Source organism: Aptenodytes patagonicus, unplaced genomic scaffold, assembly GCF_965638725.1.
Source record: "Aptenodytes patagonicus unplaced genomic scaffold, bAptPat1.pri.cur scaffold_77, whole genome shotgun sequence".
NCBI classification, from domain to species: Eukaryota; Metazoa; Chordata; class Aves; order Sphenisciformes; family Spheniscidae; genus Aptenodytes; species Aptenodytes patagonicus.
Window position 1 is genome coordinate 82,130 of NW_027472026.1, and position 19,882 is coordinate 102,011.

A 19,882-nucleotide genomic window follows, 5' to 3' on the forward strand; every position below is an offset into this window, starting at 1 on the left:
AGTGCGCGCTGGCGCTGCCCGGTGCTTCCGCGCCGTGCGGAGGGACCTGCCTCCGCTCTGCCGCTTCGCCCGCCAAGGGGCTTCGCTGCGTGTCCGCCGCCGCCTCCGCCAGCCCGCCCGCCCGCTGGGACGCACCCGCTGCGCTTGGCTCTCCCCGCCCGCGTGGCTCGTGTCGCCGCTAGCCGGCGGCCGCGCCTGCTGCTGCCTGTCTGTCTGTCTGTCTGTCTCTCCGTGTATCTGGGAAGTGCTCCGCACAAGGTTGATTTCTTAACACTGACGTGGCTTAATGAATTGACAGGCACCCGCCAGAGCCCGCGCCTGAGCTCGGCAGAGCCTGCGCTGCCAAAGCCAGCCCGGCTCCGCGTGCGGTTCCTGTGCTCAGACCCCAGCCGCTGCCCGGCCGCGCTCCCTGCCCCTCACCACGGGGGTTCTCCAGACCCTCTTGAGGGGCGCGGAGGCCACGGGACCCTCCGTGCGCTGGGTGGGTCACGGGATGCTGCAGCAGCCCGGCGTGCTCTCTTGTTAGAAAAAAGGCGGATCTCTGTAAAAACCGGACTCCTCTTTTCTTCCTCGTGGTAATTCCTTTCCTCTTGGTTTTCCTCTCCTTCCCTTCTCCCGCAATAACGCGCTCTCTCTCTGGCAGACGTCTTTTTCCAGTCCCACCAAAGAAGTCCCCTTGCCGCTGGGCGAGTTCCTTAGCTGGGTCTCCGATGTCAGCAAGTCGTGGATGGGCTTGAGGGGAGCCCGGGACACGGCAGCTCCTCGGCCGTGCTCGCCGGCGCAGGTAACGCCAACCTTTGCAGTCTCTCTTTGGAGCCGGGGTTCCCCGCCGTCCTGCGGCTTGCTGGGCTGGTGCTGGGGCTTTAGCTGGGTGCTGCGTTCTCCAGGCGGTGACACCGAGATGTCCAGTGGGCGTTGTTTTCCTCTAAGTACAGTTTGGGGTACAGTCGCCCACGGTGAAGGCTTTCCAGCCGTGGTTGTGCTGGACCGGTGCTGCGCCCAGCTGCTCCAGCCGCGGGAGGGCCGGCCCCGGTCGGGAGGTGTCGCTCGCCGCGGCAGCGCGGGGGCGAGCAGGCTGGCGCGGGGCGGGCGCGCGGCACTGCCGGCTGGGCTCGATGGCTTCATCTCATGGACCAGTCTCCCTGTCTCATCCCATCTTTTCTGTTCGCTTTGTTTTAGTGTTGCTGGATGTCCATCCCAACTCCCCTCACCGCTGCCACGGAGCCCGTACCCCTCTGCTGGGGCAAGTGGGACTGCACTTGAGGACACTGGGACGTGCTCCCTCTCTCTTTGCACTTGCCAGAGTCCCCGGGCAGAGACTGGGGGCCGCGCTGCCCGGGTGTGGGGGCTGCTCCGTGGCACCGGAGCTCCCCGGCCGGCAGCGGGGTGCCCCGGCCCACCCGCTGCCCCTGCCCCCTGGCAGCACGCAGCCCCCGTCCCCCGCCACGCTCCACCGGGGCCCTGGGCAGGGGCTGAAGCAATAAGTGAAGCAGCGGCGGCGGGGCCACGCCGGCTCGGGCTGTCAGGGCCGTAGCCCCCGCGCTCGGCCCCCCACAGGGGCCGTAGCCCCCCAGGAGGCACCCGTGCGGTCGCCTGGTCCTCCCCTGCCCCGTGCCAGCGTGCCCCGAGGTGCACCCCCTCCTCCCCAGGGACGGCCTCCGGGCACGGTGCCATGGCTCACCTGCGGATCTCCACAGCACCTCTCCTCCTTCCCGCCTGCTCTCATTTGCCACGTGTAGATCGAGTCATGTTATTCCTCAGCATTCGTTATTATTATTCTCATTATCCAGTTTTGCTTTTGCATGACATGCTAATGTGGGCGACTCTGTACTATAGCCCAGCCTGAGCCGGGGCTCCCTCTCCCTCAGGGCCCTGCGCTCCCCTGATTTCCCAGTCATTTCTCATCAGGGCAGCTGGGGCTGATCAGTAATCCAAAAGCATCTCTTTTTGGGGGGAAAACACTAAAACCTGACTTGTATATACCGTGAAGTGTTTGTAAAACATGCAGTATGGACCCATGGCTCTCCCCAGCGAGGTCAGTAAAAGAGATCCTATAAAACCAGCCGGCAGCTCCGCGTGGTCTGTTCGCCCTCACTGCTCCCCGTGGGCGGCCGTGCCCCGGCCTCACCGCTGTGGGTGCGGGCTGGGGGCTCCCAGTCACCTCTCGCGCCTTCGTGCCGTGGGCCGCGCCGTCCAGGGTGCATGCTGCCGCGGGTCATGGTGGAGTGCGCCAGGGCACTGGAGGTCTGACCAGCTCCTGGTGCGAGCACTGCAGCGGCGTGCCAGGCTCATGCACAGCCGTGTCCGGGCATCCCCACAGCGCCGCGCTGCTGGGCACGGGGCAGGGCCACGGAGTTGTCCCCAGAGCTGCTCATGGGCCCCGGGCTGGCGGCGCTCCTGGCCCCGGGGTTTGCTCTGCATGGAGGTGAGTGCGGGTGCAGTGGGGCCGGGGTCTCTCCCGCCCCGGGAGGCTGCAGCCCCGCGCCAGCGGGTCCCTGGTTTTGGGGAAGGGGAGCAGCAGTGTGCGGGACGGCTGGTGGTGTGGAGGCTTCTGAGGCTGCGTCCTTCACATGGGGACAGATCTGTCCCTCCGGCGGTGGGGCTCCGGGCGGGGCAGTGCCTGCTGTCCCCCAAGGCTCTTGTACCCTGTGCCGATGTGTGCTGCTACCGCACAAGCGGGGCTGGGCTGGGGCTGTGCATGCCGGTGCCTTGGGCTCTGTGCCGCGCATCCCTGCAGTGCCGCCCGGAGCGGGCAGGCTGTGCCGTGGGTGCTCCCTTCTCCTGGCAGTGCAGGAGCCGTCGTGGCTGGGATGGCAGCGGTTGGGGAGCCCTGGTTGGCTGCGAGGACGAGGGGCTGGGGGGAATAAGGGCGAGCTGGCCGGGCAGCCAGCCGGCGGTGGGACAGCAGGGTGCGTTAGGGGCAGCCTGGGCAAGCCTGGGAGACGTCGGTGCAGACGCCTGCTCAGGAGGTTTGCTGGTGCTGGCTCGGACGGCTCAAGGAGTCGTTCCAGCCCCGTGAGGCATGTCCAGGCTGGGTCTCCCCGAGTCGAGACGCTCGTCCTGCAGCAGTGCCTCCTGCCAGGCACCGCGCCAAGAGCACCGGAGTTGCGTGGGACCTCGCAGGGGCAGTGCCTGCTCCCCTCTGGGGGCCGATGGGGCCTGCCCGGGAGCAGCGGGACTGCCGGCAGCAGCCGAGCGTGTCAGCTCCTGTAGCAGCACCTGGGTGGAGAGCCCGGTGGCTGGCCTGGACAGATGGCAGCAGCTTGGGAGCATGTTAATTGCATTGCGCGTCTGCAATTAGCAACCGCGTCCCTCCCTGCCTGCCTGCCTGCCCGCAGCAGGCTGCACCGGGACGTGGCCGTTGGACGCAGCCGGGGTGGGGGGGGACTGTGTGGGGGAGCATCCCCTGTGCTGGGGGTGGTCACAGGCCGCTGTGCCCATCCGGGGGGCTCAGGATGGGTCCCAGGGAGGGCAGCAAGGACTGCTCCCTGGGGATGGCACGGGCAGCCCACGGCCATGCTCCACCTCACTGTCCCCTCAGGTATTCCCTGCTCCCCCCCCACCTTCCTGATCCCCCCCCAAGGCCAGACACCTCTCACAAACCCCATGAGACCACCGAGACCCCTCTGCATCCAGGGCTAAACTCCGTGGCCCAGCCCCAGTCCATGGGCTAGAAACCCCCTCACCTCCCTACGACATCTGTGGGGGTCCAGCTCCCCTTCCCCGGGTGAGAAACCCCCCCAGCTCCCGAGCGAATCCCCTCGGCCCAGCCTTTGGGGCCAGTGCTCGTTTGCTGGAGGGGACCCCCCTCCCCACACGCCCCTCAGCCCTGTGCCTGTGTTGGCCCTGGCGTGGGGAGCCTCCCGAGAGTGATGGGCGAGCTCCACCCGCCGGGGTGGTGGGCGAGCCGGGGCGGTGGGATCCCACTGCGGCGGCTGGCAAAGGGACAGGCCCCGGTGTGGGGCGCAAGGGGCGAGGTGGGGAGGGGCACCCCGTGCATCCCGGCTGTCTGCTCCTGGGCGCCTGCCGGGCACACGGGGCTGCCTGCAGCCCGGTGCCGTGGGGCCAGCTGTGGGGCGAGCTGTGCAGCGTGTGGGGAAGGCCTGTCCCCCCGCCTGGCGTGGCGTCCCTCATCTGCGGAGCCGTCTCGTGCCACTCCACGTCACCCTTCTGCTCCCCCGGGACTCCCCGTCCCTCCCAAAGCCCCTTCCTCTGGGCAGCGTCTGCCTCCCACGCGCTCGCCCCAGAGCCGCCTGGCTTCCCGTGGGCACTGGCGGTGCCAGTGCGGAGCCGACAGGCGGCACGTGGCAGGGCTGGGCGTCAGCCGGGCTCGGCACAGGCAATGCGATGGCAAGCGGCACCGCTGGGACAGCGGGGAGCTGGGGACCTGCCCTGGGTCTGGCAGTGGCTCAGCCTCTAGCTGGTCCCCAAAGCAGTCACAGCCGAATCACGCAGCACGGCGCTACCAAGGGCTCAGGGAGGAGAAATGCGCTGTGTAGGGAAAACAGCCCCCCCCCCCCCGTGCTGCCATACCCCTGGGCACTGGAGGGCCGGTCGCAAGGGGAGCTGGGGTCTGTGGGGCAGGATTTGGCCGAGCCCCCCAAGCTGGCAGTGGCCCAGCAGCTCCAGCCCTGCCACACCGGGGTGGTGGGTGAGCAGCGGGTCCGGGACAGAGCCGTGGCAGGGGCTAGCAGGGCTGGCCCGTCCTATCGCTCCTTCCTGGTCAATGCGGTGGAGAGGGCCAGTGTCTGCCACCCTGCCAGCCTTGGCACAGCTGGCTGAGCCTGAGCGCCGCGCGAGGGAGTGATGGGGCTGGCAGCTGGGCCAGGGGGAGCAGCAGCTCGGCTGTGAGCTGCGTCAGCTGCCACAGAGCTGCACCGCGCACCAGGAGCGGCTGAGCGAGCGTGTAATTGGGCTAGGCTAATTATGATGGATAACTCTATTATATTCCCATTTTTAATGCACTGCAGCTTAGCTCGCCCCGCTGATGCGCGGGCCAGGGTTCACCCCTTTCAGGCCCTCCGAGCTAAACTGTCGCGGAGCATTAAAACCACGGGGCAGCGGCATGCAAAGTGCTGAATGCCGCGCCAGTCATGGCTGTTATTCAGCCCTGGAAGGGCTCCTCACCCCCCGAGCGGCCGCCCGGCACACATGGGTGTTCGCAAACAGCCTGTCACCGGCTCACACACAGCGCTGGCGGGACTGTCAGGATGCTCGCCAGGCAGGCGCGCTGCACGGCACTCCCAGGTGTGCTGCAGCCGAGCTGCACCGTGCCTGGGCACCCTGCGTGACCCAGGCCCTGCTGTGGGGACGGTTTCTAACGCCCCGAGCGTGTGGGTGCTCACCCGTCACTGCATGAACAGCGGCACCGTCAGCCGCAGCGCCCCATCCTGCCACGGTAGCCGCCTCTGAGCGCGTGGGACCCATGGCTGCTGTCCCAAGCAGGGCTGCGGCAGCCAGCTCGGCCCTGCTGGCACACACCAGCTGCCAGCTCCGCGCGCCCGCTGCCCCGGGCACTGCTGGCTCCAGCCCGCAGCGCACTGCTCTAGGAACTCTCTGTACAGCTTACCCGGCAGCCGCAAAGCCAGACTGGCCTCTCCCACGCCCCCCTGTCGCCGGGGCGCTGAACCTTTCTTTAGGGAGATAAGCTGCCCAACTCCGCTTCCTCCAAACATGCAGGGACCCCAAGACCCCCCTGGTGCGCACCGCTGCCCTGGGGCACGGAGCCCGCGTCACTGCAGGCGGGTCCCTGCCTCGCACCAGTGAAATCCAGATGTGCACCTGCCAAGGGCAGCACTGCCTCATGGTAATGCGCCTGCGTCTCTGTGCCGTTGAGCGGCACGGCGCGGTCTGTGCGGGGGGCTGGTGTCGGCTGAGCTAGTGAATCCACTGCTGTCCTTGCTGCAGGTCCCAGGGGTGCGAGCAGGGCGATGGTGCTGCTTGCCTGGGAGCCTGCCCCAGGGCTGCAGCCAGCGTGTCGCCCGTCCCACCGAGCACCAGGCAGCTCTGCAGGCTGGGGCGCTGCTGGGCACAGGGCCAGGGTGTCCGCGGTGGGGACAGTGGTGGTGCCGAGCAGCCTTGGGACACTCCGAGCCATGCAGCCAGTGGTGGGGCTGCACAGGCAGCGGGGCGCGGGGACCTGTGCCTCCCACCCGAGGCACTGCGTCACTGCTGTCAGGCAGCTCCAAATCCGTTTGTTCCGGCTGTCATGTCCCAGGGCGTAGCTGGCGCAGCCCACTGTGCCTTGTGGCTGTCGCAGGATGGCAGCCGACCTGGGGCTGGGGGCTGCTCTGGATCCACCCCCAATGTGCCGGGGCAGGCGGCAGCTGCGGGGACCCTCGTGGCTGTTCCTGTTGCAGGTGCACGCAGCACCAGCACGCAGGCACCCCTGCACTGGTTTGGGGTTTGCTGCTCCTTGTTATCTTGTGTCTCTCAGCACGTCCCCAGGACTCGGCCGGATGGTCCTGCCTGTGCACGTGCAATGCTGCGCCGTGTCTGGGACAGACTGGCAGCAATAGCCGGGGCTCCATCCCCGCCAGCCCAGGCTGGGTTCTGGGCTCTGTTGCTGGAAGAGCGTTTGCCACTGCAGATGCTGTGGTCAGGCCTCCCTGTGCTGTTGTCCACTGCCCGCCTGCAGCAGCATCCTCTAGCTCCCCAGCGGCACGGGTTCCCCGTGCTCGGGCTCCGGCAGCAGGGCTGGTGCCGTGCTCTGCAGGCATTGCAGCCCTGCCCGGGGTGAGGGCTCACCTGCAGGGCACACGGGGCCAGGGACCAGCGGCGTGGAGCAGGAGGGCTGTGGGACCGCGGGTGCTGCTCCGTGGGTGATTGCACCAGTCTGCACCAGAGCTGCCACAACTCCACGTGCCTTGGTGCCCCCAGCCGCACCGTCTCGCTCCCTCCCCTGGACGCTCACCTGGCCCCAGGGAAGGAGGGCGCTGAGATGCAGCCTGTGGCTTGGCCGGCTGGCGAGGGGCACCAGCACCGGCTCTGGGGGCGAGTGGCCACGGCTGCGGGGTGTGTGGGGCTGTGGGCCCCCACTGCAGTGGATGGCATCGTGCACGCAGGGTCTGCAGTGAGCGCACGTGCCCGGGAGCACCTCTGATGTGCCGGAGCCCTGCTGGCACTTCAGCTGAGGAGAGACTGCCACTCTTCCTTTCCAGCACGGTGGAATATGGTCCTTTTTCTGTATTTACTCAGTTTTCGGCATGTGAACAAACATCCATCTCTTCTTGACCTTCCCGGTGAGCATCCCCCAGCGTCTGGTACCCTTAATCCCTGGGGACCTCATCCCTTCTGGCTGCTCTCTGCCCAGGCAGCCCCTTTCGCAGGCGGTTTTGTTCAGCTCTGAAGTCTGCAGCCCTGAGGACAAACTTCACCTTTTGCCTGTGACCTCGTTTGCCCCACGCCCCTGTTTGCCCCACACCCCCCCGCTGCCGTGCTGCCCGCTCCCCTGCACGCCCAGCAGTGGGTCTCGCTGCCACCCCGGGAACCTGGTTTGTGCCTATGGGAGGCAAAGCCTTGCCAGGATGCGGCCTCACACCCCCTTGCAGCCTGGAGGGGTCCTGTCCCGTCCCTGTGAGGACACACCGTCCCTGGTGGGTGTCCCCAGGGCCCTGACCGTGCTTGGTGGGACCTGCCACCAGCATGAGCCCCAGAGGTGCAGGTTTATTAGGGCCGGCGTGAAGCAAATTGCTCGGCTACACACACCGAGGAGCCATGACGGTGCGCTGCAGCCCAGACCCCAAACCCTGCAGCCGTGGAGAGGCTTGTGAGGCTGTGACCTGCGCACCGCGAAGCGCCGCGGCTCGGGAGCCTCTCCGTGTGCAGCCAAGCCTGGCCTGGGCAGGCTGCAGGAGCAGGCACCAGGCACCAGCCCGACTCTGCTTCCCCGTTTCTCAGCAGTTTGCTGCTGCTTCTGGCACGGTTTCTGACCAGACCCCTGCCTGCTGCTCCTTCCTCAGCAGCTGCATTGGTCGCTGCTTCCTCCCAGCGACCCCCGGCCCTGTCCAGCCCCCTTTTCTGCCACGTGCTGGGCGCGCTGCTGTTCCTGCTCAGCCACGTTACTGGCACCTTATCTGGGGCCGCCGGCGGCGACGGCCAGGGCAGCATCGCTGCATCGCTTCCGCATCAAATCGGTTTTATCTCCCGTTTATCAAGCTCGCAGTCCTCAGCTGTTTCCCCTCGCAGGCAAAGCCTGTGCACAACGTCTCAGACATGTGGTCGACCTGTCCTTGCTCAGGTCTCGTGCTCATCACCGTCTTCATGGCACCACCGTAACCCGTGTTCATGCTTTACCTCCTGCTCCCGCAGCCTTTCTGGCAGCACCCGCACTCTCGTTCCCACACCTCAGCAGCCGCCCTTGCTGCGCCCCGGATAAAACGAACCAGGGGTCCGCTCACTCCTGAGCACCAGGCTCCCTTGCTCCTCCGATGAAAGCCTCAGAGCTGGCTGCGTATCCCCTTCCTCCTCCTCCCTGGGCACGCTTCTGCAGCCCTTTGTGCTGGATGCGGCCCCTTGCCACAGGCTGGAGCCCGTCCCAGACCCTGCTGCTCGCTGCAGCACGTGCATCACCCGCTCTGGCCTCCTCCAGCCTCTCCAGGGTTCTGGCTGCTGGCACCGCACGCTTTCCCATTTCCCTCTGTGGGATTCCCAGCGGCATCCACAGCATCGTGGACTGCTCCCCCTCGTTATGCTCAGCCAGGTGACCTGGCAAAGGGCTACCAGGGTTAATGACAGGTTAACTGCAGGGCTCCCAGGACTGTGTAGGAGTGTATATATCTCCCTCAGCCTTCGGGTGCAGGCACAGTGCGATCCCTCCTGCAAACCCGGCTTCTCTGCTGGGGCATGGAGCAGCCACTGGCATCTTCATCCTCTCCCTGTGTCCGTGCCTGTGCAGAGAGGCATTGCTCCTAGACTTGTTTTTATGGGGCATCTCCTTCTACTTGTTGCAGCAAAGCAGCTGAGCTCACAGCACCGGAGCCTGGAACGGCTGCAGGCTCTGCGCAAGGTGGACGGACTCCGAGCTGGCTGGTGGCAGAGCCAGGGCCCTGGGAAGCCTCCAACGGCTCCGGCGGCCGGTCGCAGCGGGAGGTGCAGCCAGATGTGACCTTGGGGACGTCTTCCGCAGACAGCGGTTTCTGGGCTGGCAGAGCTCAGGCAGGTGCCTCTCCTGCAGCGCTGCGATCTGCAGCAAGAGAAGGGCTCGTAGGGCTGATAACTGTTATCTTCACGACTGTGGCCACGCCGTCCCGGCCCTTCTGGTGCTGGCGCAGAAGTGAAGGAGGTTTCTGCTGGGAGACGCTGGTCTCCATGTGAGCTGGTGGGGGGAGGTGGCAGGGGGAGGCAGGGAACAGGCGCCTGCGGCACCCCGTCTCCCCAAGCTGGGCTGCACCCTGAGGTGCACTTTGGGGAAGGGAGAAGGGGAGAAAGGGTGCAGCTTGGAGGGTGCCGGGGGGGGCTGCTCCTGCGTGGGGTGGCTTTGGCCCTGCCGGCCCCACGCAGCACCCGAGCTGTGGCCGGACCTCCCTGGGGTGCCCCGGCTCAGCCCTGCCGGCGTCCCAGCCTGGAGTGGGCTGAGCCCTGCTGCCAGTGCCTGAGGGCGGCAGCGCCCGCCGTACCTGCGGGCTCTTGGCAAACCACAGTGAATGGTGTTGGCGCGCCGCGCTCCCCGCAGGGCTCTGTTAACACAGCCCCTTGTTTGCCCCGGCACGTGCAGGAGCAGGGCAGCACATTGCAGGCGGATACGCGCGCCCAGAAACGTACCGGGGGCCCACGTGTGCTGTCTGCACGGGGCCACATGTACTGTCTGCGCACGGCCGCGTGCAACGGGCTGCGCGGGCTGCTCCAGGGCGCTGGCTGCCGTGGTTCGAGAGGCACTGCCCATCCCCACGCCTCTTCTTCGTGTCCGAGATGCCGTTGCTCCGTGCCTCCACAGTGGGCCAGCTCTACTGTCCGGGGCACTCTGAGGGTGTGCAGGATGCCCGAGGCTGATTCGGGTTCAACCCATTTGGGGCTGGAAAAGCCCCAAAACCAGGATGATCCTCTCCTGCCTCCTCCCATGTCCCACCTCCCCGAGACCTGCTGCCTCCGGCAGGTACTGCCTGCCCCCAGTAAAGGCACCAGCAGTGCCGGGGCAGAGGGGCCTGATCTTGTGTGTGGGGCTGGGGAAATGGGGTGGTTGCGGGGACGTGGAATTACAAAGTAGGCAAGCGGCGGAGCCCCTGGCCGGGCTGGGAAGCGCTGTGGGTCAGTTTGCCGTGGCTTGGTTTGGGCTCAGCCAGGCGCAGGACCGTGGGCTCTGCAGCTCATGGCCTTGCAAGGGGCAGTTGTAGGGACATCGGGGACCAGTGACCAAAACAGGCCAAAGGGGCCGGCAGGTGTAGCTGGCAGCAAGTGAGATCTGGGAGCAATCCCAGGTAACAAAGGGTCAGGAAATTCGGGAATGCTGCAGGAACCGCCACGTCGAGCGGTGCTTGTCCCGGCAGATGAGACCGAGATGAGCTGAGCCAAAACCCACAGGTACCGGCAATGGCTGGCAGGCGACGGCCGCAAGTCTGGAGCAGAGGACGGTGGTCAGGGCTCCCAGCCAGGGGTGCTCTGCCCCAGCTGGTGAGGATGGGCCAGCGGCTGCCCCTCTGTGGGGAGGGCAGCTCCTGGGGGGGGGACAGCGACACCCCAAGACGTCTGTGCTGGTGTGCCGGGGGGGCTGGCAGAGCCTTGTCCTCCTGCCCCTCCGCTAGGTCCCAACGCCCCGTCCCCACCCGTCCCTCTGCTCTCCTTGCAGAAGTGCTGTGCTGCGGATGACGCCGGTCTCTCCGGAAAGAGCGTGGAGGGGTCGTCGCTGGATGGGGAGGAGATGGAGAGGTACGGGTGCCGCTGGGCACAGCGTGACGAGCCGAGGCACCTTGTCGGGGCAGGTCAGGGCTGGGGTCTGCATGTGCGTGCGTAGGCATCTGCACCACGATGATGGGAGCTGGGGTAAATCCTGCACCGCCCTGGGGGTCTGGGTCAGCCGCTGGGACAGGGAGGGTGCGGGTCAGCAGGAAACATCCCCCCCGGGGTGAGCAGGGACAGGACCAGGTGCAGCCGTGAGCGCTGGGTGCAGGCGTGGGGAGCTGGGGGCCATGGGGATGGGTGCTGGGTTTATCTTGCCGACAGCACAGACTCGGGGAGAGGCGCCAGCAGCGAACCCAGCCGAGGCCGTCAGCCCCAGGAGCGCTCCCCTTGCGGGGCGTCCCCTGCCAAGGGTCATGTGGGGCTGGGGACGACTCGGGGGACGCCTGCCCAGCAGTGCGCGGGGGCCAGCGCTGGGCAAGGCAGGGGCAGATGTGGCTGAGTGGGCACCGGCCATGCCAGCAGGCTGGGATGCGAGGCTGGTTATGGGGAGTAGAGCCTGCGAGGGGTGGAGTCCGGAGTCTCCTGGGAGCGGAGCCGCGGAGCTGCCTGCCATGGTGTCCACACCAGCCGGCCGGTTGGGTGCATGGGGTGCTTATGGGTGGGGTCGGCTTTGGGGTCCTTATGTCCCTGGTCCCCAGTCTTGTAGAGCCACCCTCTCCCCAGAGCAGTGCAGGGGAGAGGCAGGCACTGCGGGCAGAGAGGTGCTGGCAGACCCGAGCACTGTTTCATCCCTCTCCCATGCAAGAGCAGCCGAGGGGGTCCCGGGCAGAGATGCCCCGTGGCAGAGGTCTGGGCAGGGCAGGTGGCAGAGGCTGGGGCTCAGCGCGGTGCCGGGCAGGGAAGGTGGCGGCCGTGCAGCCCTGCAGCCTGGCGTGTCCCCGCTCTCTCCCCAGAGCGTGGCAGCGGGGCGAGCTGACGGAGCGGAGGCTGGAAGTGCATGAGCAGCTGCTGGCCCTGCGGCACTGGCTGGATGCCGTGGAGAAGAGGCTGCCCACCCTCCCAGAGCCTGGCCCAGCCCTGCAGGTAACGGGCTTGCTCCTGGGCGCGTGGCAGCCGGCAGAACTGTTCAGAGCCAGGCAGGACCCAGCTCACGTCTCCACCGAGGCTGGTGAGGTCTTGGCCCCCGTAAGGGAGGATGGTGCCTGGCCATGGCCAGCTGGGAGACCCTTCGGCATGGCCCCGCAAACCTGCTGGTGACACCCACGGGCCAGGCAGGGTCCCGTGTCCCCAGTTCCTGCTCCCCAGCCGGATAGTGCTCGCCCAGTCCGTGGCCCAGGCGTGCCTCCATCCCCCGCTGACACCACCATCGGCTGCTGTGGGCTTGGAGCCTGCTCTACATGTGGCCCTGCCAGTACTTGTGGCATCGCCGCCTCGGAGCCCCGCCAGCGGCAGGGCCACCTTCTGCTCCGGGCTCAGCCACGTCCCACGGCACCGCTGCCCAGGCGGCGTGTGCAGCCGTGCACGGGGTGTGCAGCTGTGCAGAGGGAGTGTGCAGCCATGCACGGGGTGTGTGCAGCCGTGTTCCCCCCGCCCAGGCAAGGTTTGTGCAGCCATGTGAGGTGTGTGCAGCTGTGCACGGGGTGCGCAGCCATGCACGGTGTGTGCAACCGTGTCCCCCTGCCCAGGCGAGGGGTGTGCAGCCATGCGAGGGGTGTGTAGCCACGTGAGGGGTATCCCCCCTGCCCGGGTATGTGCAGTGGTGTCCCCGCTGCCCAGACCTCAAGTGTCCCCCTGCCTGGAGCCGGGAGAGCGCTAGCATGTCCTTCTCCCAGCCTCCGGCCGGCACAGGCCGCTAGCTCCCGCCACCCCATTTGCGCAGAGCAGCAGCGGGAGCACCCGGCAGCGGGGGCTGCCCCAGCCGGCCCCTCCTCACCGCCCTGCGAACAGTCCCTCGCCGGCTCCTTTTGTTCCGGGCCTGGCCAGCACACGGGCTCCCTCCGCACACATGACAGCACAAACTGAAAGGGCCATTCATCCCGGCCCCGGCGCAGACAAAGCCGAGGCCGAGGAGAAACCCACCCGGCTCCCGGGATCTGAGGCTGCGGATTCCAGCCGACCGCTCTCGCCCGGTGCCCCGCGCTGTGCTCCCTCTGCCCGAGGCGCCCGCACCACCCCCAGCCCGGTACCTGGGGCTGCGGAGCGTGCCAGGCGAGCTCCCGGCAGGCGCACGGGACAGGAGGCAGTGAGTCGCTTCACCGAAGGAGCCGGCTCGTTGCCCCCTGCCCAGCCCCTGCCACGCGGGGTCCTGGCCGGGTGCCGTGGGGTGCCCAGGGTGCCTCGCCAGTGTGGTGGCTGAGCCCGGGGGGCAGCAGGGAGGAGGGTGGGAGCTGCGCTGCTGGAGGTAGTGGACTGAGCCATGGGGCTCGAGGCGGCAGGTTAGGGGAGCAGCCCCCCAGGCCAGCCCCTCTTTGTGGTGCTCAGTGGAGCAGCATGTCCCCTGGCACAGAGGCAACTGGGAGCGCTCAGGTGCTCAGCACCATCAGCCAGGCCCAGGTCCTGCCTGGTTGGCCCGGTTCAGCTGGGGATGCCCAGAGCACCCAGGGGACCCCATGCCTCAGCAGGGCACCCACGCACGCATCCAGCGCTGGGTGCTGAGCTCCTCGCTGCCGGCAGTGGGAAGGTGATGGAGCCGAGCGGGAAAGATGATGCGGTGCCGCAGGAGAGCCCGGGATATGCTAATTCCCTGCAGTGTCTCCGGCAGCCGAGCAGACAAAGCCCCCAGCCCCTCCACCCGCTGCTTTCAGGAGAGCCCAAGGGAGCCCCATCCATCAGCGCAGCGTGACGCTCCTTGCAGCGGCCCCCGGGCTCCCCGGGGCCCAGCGAGGGGCAACCGCTCCTTTGTGTGGGGCAGGACCCCCCGCCCCGGAGGGCCTCTCGCTGGCTGTGGGGCCATTGTGCCAGAGCTGGGTCCAGGCAGGCTGAGGATGGGGCTCGCGCCACGTGCACCACGGGCAGGAGCAGGCACCCCCCCCCCCCCCAGCCCCTCTGGCAGCCCCTTGCCCCCCCCCCAGCCCCTCCTGCATCCAGGGCAGAGGCAGGAGGGGGTCCTTGAGCTCCAGGCCTGGAGGACCCCGGCTCTCTGGGTGAGGCGGGTGGTGGGCTTTGCAGTAGCATCTCTGCAGCCCAGCCCAGCTGCACCGTCCCTGCCCTGCTCCGCCGAGCCTGGCTGCCCCTTCCGAGGACACCCCGCACCCGCAAAGCAGCTGAGGAGCGGGTCCGTGCCCCATCTGTGGCCGCGGCAGCCCACTGCGGCTCTGGCTGGCAGCACTGTGATCCAGGGGGCCGGAGCCGGGGTGGGGTGTCGGTGCACCCTGGAGGGGCTGTGCTGCCATGGGCCTGTGCCGCCACGGGGCTGTGCTGCCGTGGGGCTGCACCGCTATGGGGCTGTACCACTGTGGGGCTGCGCTGCCGTGGGGCTGCGCCGCTATGGGGCTGTGCTGCCGTGGGGCTGTGCTGCCGTGGGGCTGCGCTGCCGTGGGCCTGTGCCGCTGCGGGGCTGCGCTGCTGTGGGGCTGTGCCGCCGTGGGGCTGCACCGCCGTGGGGCTGCGCTGCTGTGGGGCTGCGCCGCTATGGGGCTGTGCTGCCGTGGGGCTGTGCTGCCGTGGGGCTGCGCTGCCGTGGGCTTGTGCCGCTGCGGGGCTGCGCTGCTGTGGGGCTGTGCCGCCGTGGGGCTGCGCTGCTGTGGGGCTGTGCCGCCGCGGGGCTGCGGGTGCAGGCACGCAGGGGTTGCAGTGCGTGCACGGGTCCGGGGCAGGCACAGCCCGGGTCAGGGACGGGCCCTGGCCTCCCGAGCCGTGCCGGTGCCGGTGCCGGTGCGGGAGCAGGTGCGGGCGGTGGCAGGTGCGGGGGGGTGGGGGGTGTCCGGGCGGCTCCCCCGGGGGCAGCGCCGCGCGGGGCGGGCGGTGGGAACGGCGCTGCTCCCCTCCCCCTGCCCGGGATGGCTGCGAGTCCCCGGGGGTTTCCCCGGTAACGGCGCCGTTCAGCGCGCAAAGAGTTAAGGCGGGCGGCCGTATTGTATCAGCGGGGTGTGCGGCGGGGTCAGCCCAGCCGCGCCGCGCCGAGCTGTGCCGGTGCAGCGCTGAGCCCAGCCGTGCCGAGCCGTCCCGGCGCCGTGCCGGAGGGTCCCGCCCGCCCGCCGCCGCCGCCCGCACGCTGCCGCCGGCGGGGCCGCCCCGTCCCGTACCCCCCCCGCACCGCCCGGCCGCGGGGCGCAGCGCACAAAGGCGGCGGCGGGGCCGGGGCGGGCGATGCCCGGGCGGCGGTGACGGGGGCCGAGCCCCGCTTCGCTCCGCCGCCCCGCACGGGCCGGGCCGGGCCGGGCCGAGCCGCCCCGCGCGTCCCCGCGCCCCGGCTCCGCCCGCCGGTTCGGCCCCCGCGATGGCCCGGCGGCGCGGCGGGTAGCGGGGGCGGCGGAGCCCCCCGGCCCGGCCCCGGCCCCATGGACGCCCGGCTCCGTCGAGGGGTGAGTGGCGGGACGGCCCGGCGGGGCGGGGGGTGCCGGGGCGGCTCCGCTGCGTGTCCGTGCCCGTGTCCGTGCCCGTGTCCGCGCCCGCCGACCCTGCGCGGCGGGGAGCCGAGGGCCGGCGGCGAGACCGCGGGGGTGCGTGGGGCCGGGCCGGGCCGGGCCGGGCCGGGCGGGCGGGTGCGGGGGCTGCGGGCAGGGCACCCCGGCCGCTGCCTGCGCTGCCCGCCGCGGGGGCAGCCTGCCCGGGGGGCAGCTGAGCGGCTGCGCCGCGCCCCCGCGGCCGGGGCTGGCTGCCGGCGGGGGAGAGGCCGGTGATCCCCGGGAGCGTGTGGTGCTGGTGCAGAGTCTCCCCGAATCGCCCCTCGCCTCGCCCGCCTGCCGGCCCTGGCGTGGCCCTCCACCCGTGCTGCCCCGTGGGAGCCCATCCACGCAGGTTGAGAAGGGGGGTGACGGGGACACTGCTGGGGCGGCGCGATGCGCTGCGTGGGGCTGCACAGCCTCCTGGGCGAGCGTGTCAGGGCCCCGCTGCGAGGTGCAGCCGTGTATAAGTGTGCACAGCGACCCCGTACATGGGGACTGTGCCCTTGGCGTGTGCCACGGTGTGCGTGCGGGGGACTCGGTGCGTGCGCGCTGCTTGGAGGTGCTCTGGCCACGGAGGAGTGTGCACCGCAGGGTGCACGGCTGCTGGGGATGCGCCTATGCGTGGAGCAGGCTGGTCCTGTTGTGTGTGCACACAGCTGACGCGGGCATGTTTGCATGTCTTGTGTAGCCCTGTTGATGCAGGCGTGCGGTGGCGTGGGGTCTCTGCCTGTTGCTTGGTGTGCGGCGGCGGTGCATGTGTGGCAGAGCAGGCTGGGGGGGGTGTGAAGCGTGGTGTCTGTGTGTGCGGGGTGCGGTCCTGCTGCGGCGTGTGCGCACGTGTGGAGCATGTGCGTGGTTGTGTTTGTGCGTGAAGAGTGTGTGCACGCTGTGCAGCCCTTTGGTGGGTGCCTGCAGCACCCAGGCCCACGCTGGGGGTGGGATGCCCAGCCGGAGGGGTGTGAGCAGAGGGGTCCGTGGTGTGAGGGGGTACGTGTGCATGCAGAGCCCCAGCCTGTGGGGGGGGGTGTCGGTGCACCGGCCCAATGTGGGTGGGTGCAGACGGGTGTGTGCCTGTGCAAGCCCGCCATGTGTGTGTGTGCACGTGCAGGGGTGTGTGTGTGCACACGTGCACAGGGGTGTGCGCCCAGCGCCAGGCAGGAGGGTCGGGTGTGGGGTCTGGGCGGTGGGTCTGGGCGCAGGCAGCGCTGCGGCTGCGGTGGAGCTCTGGCCAGGGGCTGGCGTGGGAGGGTCTTGCCGGGTGGTGCGAAGGATTTATGGCTGCGGCAGGGCCGGCAGGGTGGGGAGGCTGCCTGCCTGCCTGCCTGCTGGGTGGGTGCTCCCAGACGGATGGCCCCCAGCCCCGCTCCCCCCAGCAGATCCCTGGGGCCGCCTTTGTCAGGCCCTGCAGACAGATGGCTCTTTTCTCCTGGCTCCGCTGGCCTCCGAGTTAATCTAATGGCACAAAGCGATGCTGGTCGGGAGCATCTGCCTGTCTGCCGGGTGCCCTGCGCTGCCTCCCCGTACCCTTCATTTACATGTCTGTTAACGAGATGCGCGCCTGCCGGTGCAGGGATGCATGCCCCGTGTGCTGCCAGCCAAGGGGTAGCAATGCCACGAATCCCTCGGGGTTCCCTCCCTCTGCTTGGCCCTAGGTGACGGCCAGTGCCTCGCCCCTCCCTGTCCCCAGGGCCCCAGCTCTCAGCAGCCCTTTGCTTGGGGGTGGGCTGGGACCCCCCAAAGCCCGTGCAGAAATTTGGGCAGCACCAGCAGCCACCCAGAGCAGAGGGGCAGCTGGGAGCAGGGGCGGGAGAGGGTGGCCCTGGGTGCAGGATGGGGTCCAGGTGCCGTGCAGCCCCGTGGTGGCTCCGATAACGCGCATCCTCCTGGCTTGTTTCAGGCCGGGATCTGAGGCAGGGGCCCGGCGCCTGTGCCCGTGCCATGGGGAACTCGGTGAGCCGGCCCAGCTGCCTGGGCGAGAAGAGCCAGCGCTCGGAGGAACTCCTCCGGGAGCCGCAGCTCCGGGACCTGGGGCTGGACGCGGGGCAGCTGCCCGGCAGGAGCATCGCAGAGGCCTGGCCGGGGCCACTGGAGAAGCCGCCGGCGCCGGTGGAGAACGGCTGGAGCCCGGTGCCCGGTGCCGTCCGGAGCCATCTGGGCAGCCCCGTGCTGAAGCGCAGCCAGTCGGAGGTGGCAGTGCAGAATGGGAGCATGGCCTGTGTCCCGCTCAAGGGGCAGGGGCAGGTGGGGGGTGCAGCCTGGACCCCCCCCCGGGCCAGCGCCCCCCGGAGCGCCTGGTCCTGGAAACCCGTCACCACCCGGGAGGTGACAGAGGTGACGGAGGTGACCGAGACCATCGTGACAGAGATCGTGGAGGTGACTGAGTACCCGGCTGGCGAGAAGGGCGGGGAGCCCCTGGTCACCCGGACGGTCACGGTGCTGACGGAGCGCGCTGGGGAGCTCACGGCCAGCGGCCGCTCCGGACACACGGATGCCGCAGAGGTGACTGCCGGGCAGGGACCCTTGCTGCAGAAGATGCTGTGCCGGCCCCATGCCGCGCACCAGCCCCGGCAGGGCTGCTCTGCCAGCACGGTTGTCTGCCAGCGAGTCTTGGCCTATGTCTCCCCTGGCAGGGCTCACGTGGGGCCACGCACTCCCGCCACCCTCCAGCACCGCCGGGGTCTGCGCCCCACGCGCTGGCCAGTGTGCATGGCCTGGGGTGCCCCTGTGCGGGCAGGGCAGGTGGCACCCCCACCCCAGCGCTTCGGGGCAGCGCTGGACACCCAGCCGGGTGCCAGAGGATGGGGCCGGCCCCCTCCCCTCTGCTGCAGCTGGTGGGGACTCAACCCTGCCCTGCGGGTGCTGCGTGTCTGGAGGGGGTCTGCACGGCGCGGGGTGCGCCTGGGGTGCGCAGCCCCTGCTTTGGGTAGCCCCGCAGGCGGCGCCCGGTCCTTTGGCCCGAGGAGGAGCATCCGTCTGTGGAGAGCCCATCCTGGCACAGCCTTGCTGCTGGGGCAAGCAGGGGACACGGGGGAGGACCTGGGCAGGGCCGTGTCCCTCCGTCCCCGGCATCGCCTCCCGGACAGGGCATGGTGGGGAGGGGTGCACCCCAGCCCCATGGCTGCCCCACAGCTGCCCCCCGCCCGCCTGGGCGGCTCAGCCACCTCTCTCTCCAGGTGTCCCTGCGGGCTGTCCCCGTCCTGGAGGAGGCGGTGGGCGCGGAGCGAGCCCAAGACACGCTGGAGAGCCTGCTGGCCTGGGTGGCGGACATGGAGGAGCTGGTGAGCAACCAGAAGCCGCCCTCGGCAGAGGTGAAGGTGGCGAAGGCTCAGCTGGAGGAGCAGAAGGTCAGCAGATCTGGGCTGGCGCATCCCACCCACGCCGCTCTCCAGCCGGGGATTAGGGGGCTGGGGGGGCCGGGGGCAGAGCGGCCATCCCAGGGCCGCTGACTCTGCCCACGGCGCCAGGCTGTGCCGAGGCAGTGTGGGAGGGAGGGGGCTCCCCGGCACAAAGCCGTGCCCCACTGCCTTGCAGCTCCTGAAGCGGCTGCTGGAGGAGCGGAGGCCGCGGGTGGAGCTTGTCCTGCAGGACAGACCTATGCTGCCGGCGCATGGCTCCGGCACGGCGGCGCCCGAGGGGAGCGGCAGCCTCTCCGGCCTCGCAGAGAAGTGGGGCAAGCTGATGCAGGAGGCCGAAGCCAGGTGGGTCAGGGCTGAGACCTTGGTCAGCAGGGTCAGCAGTTCCGTCCCCGCCTGCACAGGCTTTCCTGACAGCCGGCAGTGGGCTGCGGTGCCGCGACCACCCCCCCCACCGTCGCTGCGTGCAGCAGCAGCGTGCCTGCCCTGCTCGAGCCAGGGCTGCCCTGGCAGAGGGACCGTCCCCGTCCCATGTGCCAGGGCTGCACTGTGCCCCACAGACCACACTGCCTCCAGCTGTGTGCGGTGCAGGGTTGGTCCCTGCAGCCTCCCCGGGGCTGTGCTGGCTGGGGACGCACCATCGCCTCACTGCACTGCCTGGCCTTCCCCACCGCCGGCAAGTGAGGGGTTCGGTCAGGAGCGGTTCAGGCAGGCACGGTGCAGAGCGGCAGGCGAGGGCTCTGCTTTGGGACAGGCTCTTACCACGTCTCTCCCCTCCTTCTTGGCCAGTGGGTCTCACCACTTGGTCAGTGGGTCTGAGGCCCTGCAGCTGCTCCGGCACGAGGCTGTGGAGCACTGGGGTGAGAGACGGCCCTTCACTGCCAGCGGCGGGGGAGCTCGCTGGGCTTCTGCTGGGCCTGGAGTGGAGCAGCACGGCTGGGTGCCCCAGTGTGGCCGTGCCAGCACCCAGCCTGGTTGGCAGGATGATGCCGGGGCAGGGGAGGTCCTGCCCTGCAGAGGACAGGCAGCCAATGGGTCACAGAGCAGGGCTGGGGCTGGCGCAGCCTGGCAGGGGCTGCCTCGTCC

General features: G+C 69.3%; 1 protein-coding gene across 1 annotated transcript in view; it reads left to right on the top strand.

Moving 5' to 3' along the window:
- PLEC (plectin) overlaps positions 1-19,882 on the top strand; it is an 86,952-nt gene that overhangs the window by 48,716 nt on the left and 18,354 nt on the right. The window contains exons 33-40 of the mRNA XM_076363673.1: positions 644-784; positions 9,935-10,093; positions 10,784-10,863; positions 11,790-11,919; positions 15,299-15,359; positions 17,341-17,942; positions 18,617-18,787; positions 18,975-19,141. Coding sequence (XP_076219788.1) covers positions 644-784; positions 9,935-10,093; positions 10,784-10,863; positions 11,790-11,919; positions 15,299-15,359; positions 17,341-17,942; positions 18,617-18,787; positions 18,975-19,141 — 1,511 coding nt within the window. The remainder of the gene's footprint in view (positions 1-643; positions 785-9,934; positions 10,094-10,783; positions 10,864-11,789; positions 11,920-15,298; positions 15,360-17,340; positions 17,943-18,616; positions 18,788-18,974; positions 19,142-19,882) is intronic.